Genomic DNA, 4,110 nt, shown 5'->3' with positions numbered 1-4,110 from the left:
AAGCACACAGTAAGTGAAACAGTGATATTAAGCTATCAGCTAATTTTAAAGAACTGTCTTCTGTGTTAGAAATTACATAGAATAATGCTTTCTGATACGAATTTTAAGGTAAATAAATTCATATTACAATGTGCTTAAACTATAAAATTTCCCTTGTTTATGAAATGTAAATAGTTAAAACTAGACATTTTCTGATCCAAGTATACTATGGATTAAGTGAAAATAGCAGTACTGCCTGGCATTTTAAATTGTTTTGTGTTTTCTTTTTGTTTTAATGTTTATTTATTCTTGAGAGATAAAGACAGAGCATGAGCAGGGGAGGGACAGAGAGAGGGGGAGACACAGAATCCAAAGCAGGCTCCAGCCTCTGAGCTGTCTGTGGGGCTCAAACTCACAAACCACAAGATCATGACCTGGCCGAAGTTGGACGCTCAACCGACTGAGCCACCCAGGCGCCCCTATTTTGTGTTTTCAAAACCTGGTAGAATTATTACTTCCCCTGTGAGGATACTAAGCCTTTGAAAAACCTTATTGTTATTCCTTCCATTTCTCAGAGACAGGTAATAGAGAAAGAGGAACACTGAGGACCTGTATTTTAGTCCTTCCCTGGCTGATTTTTTCTTTTCAGCACAGGTTTATTCAATGATTTTTAAATTAGCTTTATTGAGGTGTAATTTATATACCACAGAATGCACCCTTTATATGTGTACCATTCAGTGATTATAGTAAATTTATAGAGTTATGCAATTGTCCCCACAATCCAATTATAGAATATTTCTATTACCACAAAGTTTCTTCTTACCTATTTGCAGTCAATCCCTGTTTCTACCTGCAAGCCCAGGCAACCACTGATCTGCTTTCTATCTCTATATATTTTCTCTTTCTGGACACTTCATATGAATTGCATGGTTTCCCATGCAATATGTGATCTCTTGTGTGTGGCTTCTTTTAATTTAGCATAATATTTTTGAGGCTCGTGCATGTTGTAGCATGTATCAGTATTTCAATCCTTCCTATTGCTGAATAAATAGAATATTATTATATTCTATTTAATGAGGTATAGCACATTTTCTTTTTGCACTCACTCAATAGTTGGTAGACATTTGAGTTGGTTCCACTTTTTAGCTATTATGAATAATACTGCTATGACATTTGTGTGCAAGTCTTTATGTGGACATATGTTTTCAGTTCTCTTGAATACATGGATTTTTGGGTCATATGGTAACTTCATATTTAACTTTTTGAGGAGCTACAATCTGTTTTCCAAAGTGGTTGCACTATTTTACATTCCTACCGGCAATGTACGATGGTTCTAATTTCTCCACATCCTCATCAACGCTTGTTATTGCCCATCTTCTTTGTTATAGCCATTTTAGTGGGTGTGTAGTGGCAGCTCGTGGTTTTGATTTGCATTTCCTTGATGATTAACGATGTTGATAATTTTTTTATGTATTTATTGACCATTTGTATGCCTTCTTTGGGAAAATGCATGTGATTATTTTCCCATTTTAAAATTTGGGTTCTTATTGAGTTGTAAGAGTTATTTATATATTCTAGGTATAAATTATCAAACATACAGTTTGTAAATGTTTTCTCCCAATCTTTGGCTTGTCTTTTCATTTTCTTAATGACATCATTTGAAAAGCAAAAATTCTAAGTTTTTATGAAGTCTTAATTTATCAGTTTTTTCTTTTATGGTTCATATTTTGGCCATGATAAATCTTTGCTTGTCTCAAATTTACAAATATTTTCTCCTGTGTTTTCTTGTAGAAGTTTTTATACTTTTATCTCTTAAATATAGGTGTATGATCCATTTTGGGTTTTAAGTCTTATTTATAGTGTAAGATAAAGGTCTTTTATTTGCTTGATTTTCCATATGGATATCCTTCCTGTGCTGTTTGACTTCAGTTTTCTCATTTGTAAAATGGAAATAATATCTGCTCTGACTTCCCACACTGAGGTTTTAAGGATTAATTGAAATAATAATATGTGTTGTAAACCTTATATAAACAACACATACATGTGTAAGGTGGTATTGTTATTATAAGGGAGCTATAAAATATTAAGAAGGTTAAACAGCTTGCTTAAAGTCACAGAAAGTCATTATTTGAGTCCATGTTAATGAGTGAGGATCCTGACTCTGCTTTAGGCTCAGTTGCCTCTTCATATAAAAATATCTGCAAACCACAGCAGATGGTGGAACAATATAGTAGGTTTATCGTGTAAGGTAAAGGTACAAACCACCATCGACTTCAAAAACCTAGAATTCTCCTGGAGCTATGTAATTATGGCCGTGTGAATTTAAGTTTTAAAAAAACTTGAACATTGAACGTTTTGGATGTATATATATATTTTTTTACTTTCTTTTGGGAAGAAGAGAAGATTCTATTTCTAAGCCATGAGCCTCATCTGGACCTTCAGATGTGTTTGCCATAGTAACTAATACAAACTAAAATTAAATTTTATTGTAAATCCAAATTGACCCATTTCCATAGTCTCTATATAAGGCCCAAACTACTCTGAGCATTTTTTGCCACTTTTATTCTACCTGTTACTGTTCCATCTCTCTGGCTCTTGGGTTTTGTGCTAAAGAGCTTAATGTTTTTCTACTTTTTTGACAAGTCTCCCGTCCATTATTGCTTATCCCCTAAAACATGATGGGAAAGTACACTTTCTTATACAGAGATTATTTTAGTAATCTGCTTGGCGCTTTATATAGTATATGTTGCTTTTTCCTGTTCAGTTGAATGTGTATCTCCTTTGTTTTAAATGCTTGAGAAAATTCTGCCCATGTTTGACTTTTCTAATGACCAGGTACTCATTCATTATTTATTGAGCAGATAACCTTTATCAAATGCCTTCATACTTGGCAAAATGGCTGTTGGACAGATATAAAACCTCGTGTCTCACAGTATCATGCTTTACATTTTACAAAGCATTCTTACCCCCATTATTTCATACGATCCCCACCTTCCCCCCACAGCAATTCTGTGAAGTAGAGTGCTGTATGCTTAACCTTGACAATGAGGAAATGTTTAAGATTTTAAAAAGTCAAGTTGCCACATTGGTCATATAGTGGTGAGCATAGATGCCTTCCAAAAAGTCAAATTACCAATTTGCCTAAGTTCATATGTTTAGTGAATGATAGTCAAGACTAGAACTCAGGTCATCTGACCTTAGTACCAGGGCCCTTTCCACCAGAACACACATCTTCCTTCTTACCAGGATTCCATTCAAAGGAGAGGCTCAAGGTGGTATTCAGAAGCTATGGCCATTGAAAAACCAGGAAGGATGACTTGTTGATATTCTAGACTATTTTTAAGAGAAAATGGATTGCTCTGGTTGTTTTTCTAAATTAAAATTTTATTTTTAAACAACTGTAGATTCACTTGCAGTCGTACGAAATAATATGAGATCTTAGATATGCTTTACCCAATTTCCCCCAGTGGTAACATCTTATAAAACAATATCACAACCAGGATGTTGGCATTATTACAGTCAAGGCACAGAACTTTTCCACCACAAGGATACCTCATGTTGCCCTTTTATAGCTCCCACCCACAGAATCTGAAGCAGGCTCTGAGCTGTCATCACAGAGCCCAACATGGGACTTGAGCCCACAAACTGCGAGATCATGACTTGAGCCGAAATCGGATGCTTAACCGACTGAGCCACCCAGACACCCACATTTTAATTTAAGTTACAGTTAGTTAACATACAGTATAATATTAGTTTCAGGTGTACAATTCAGTGATTCAGCACTTTAATACAATACCCAGTGTACTCATAACAAGTACACTCCTTACTCCCCATCACCTATTTAACCCCTCCTCCTCCCTCTCCCCTGGTAACTATCAGTTATCTATAGTTTAGAATCTCTTTCCTGGAGCGCATGGGTGGCTCAGTCAGTTAAGCATCTGACTCTTGATTTCCCCTTAGGTGATAATCATATAGTTGTCAGTTCAAACCCTAAATCAGTACAGAGCCTGCTTGGGATTCTCTCTCTCCCTCTCCTCTTTGTCCTTCTTCCACTTGTCCTCTCTCTCTCCCTCTCTCTCTCTCGCTCGCTCTCACTCTCTCTCAAAAATGAATAAACCTAACAAAAGACTC

General features: G+C 35.7%; 1 protein-coding gene across 1 annotated transcript in view; it reads left to right on the top strand.

Moving 5' to 3' along the window:
* Positions 1–4,110, top strand: part of TEX11 (testis expressed 11) — a gene marked incomplete at its 5' end in the record, with an annotated part of 187,803 nt that overhangs the window by 171,673 nt on the left and 12,020 nt on the right. Inside the window, one exon of the mRNA XM_077774971.1 lies at positions 1,565–1,578. Within this exon, the coding sequence (XP_077631097.1) occupies positions 1,565–1,578 (14 nt within the window). The remainder of the gene's footprint in view (positions 1–1,564; positions 1,579–4,110) is intronic.

This window comes from Crocuta crocuta, unplaced genomic scaffold, assembly GCF_008692635.1.
Source record: "Crocuta crocuta isolate KB4526 unplaced genomic scaffold, BGI_CrCroc_1.0 scaffold394, whole genome shotgun sequence".
NCBI lineage: Eukaryota > Metazoa > Chordata > Mammalia > Carnivora > Hyaenidae > Crocuta > Crocuta crocuta.
Note: the sequence above shows the minus strand (reverse complement) of the source record. Positions and strands in the feature narration are given on the sequence as shown.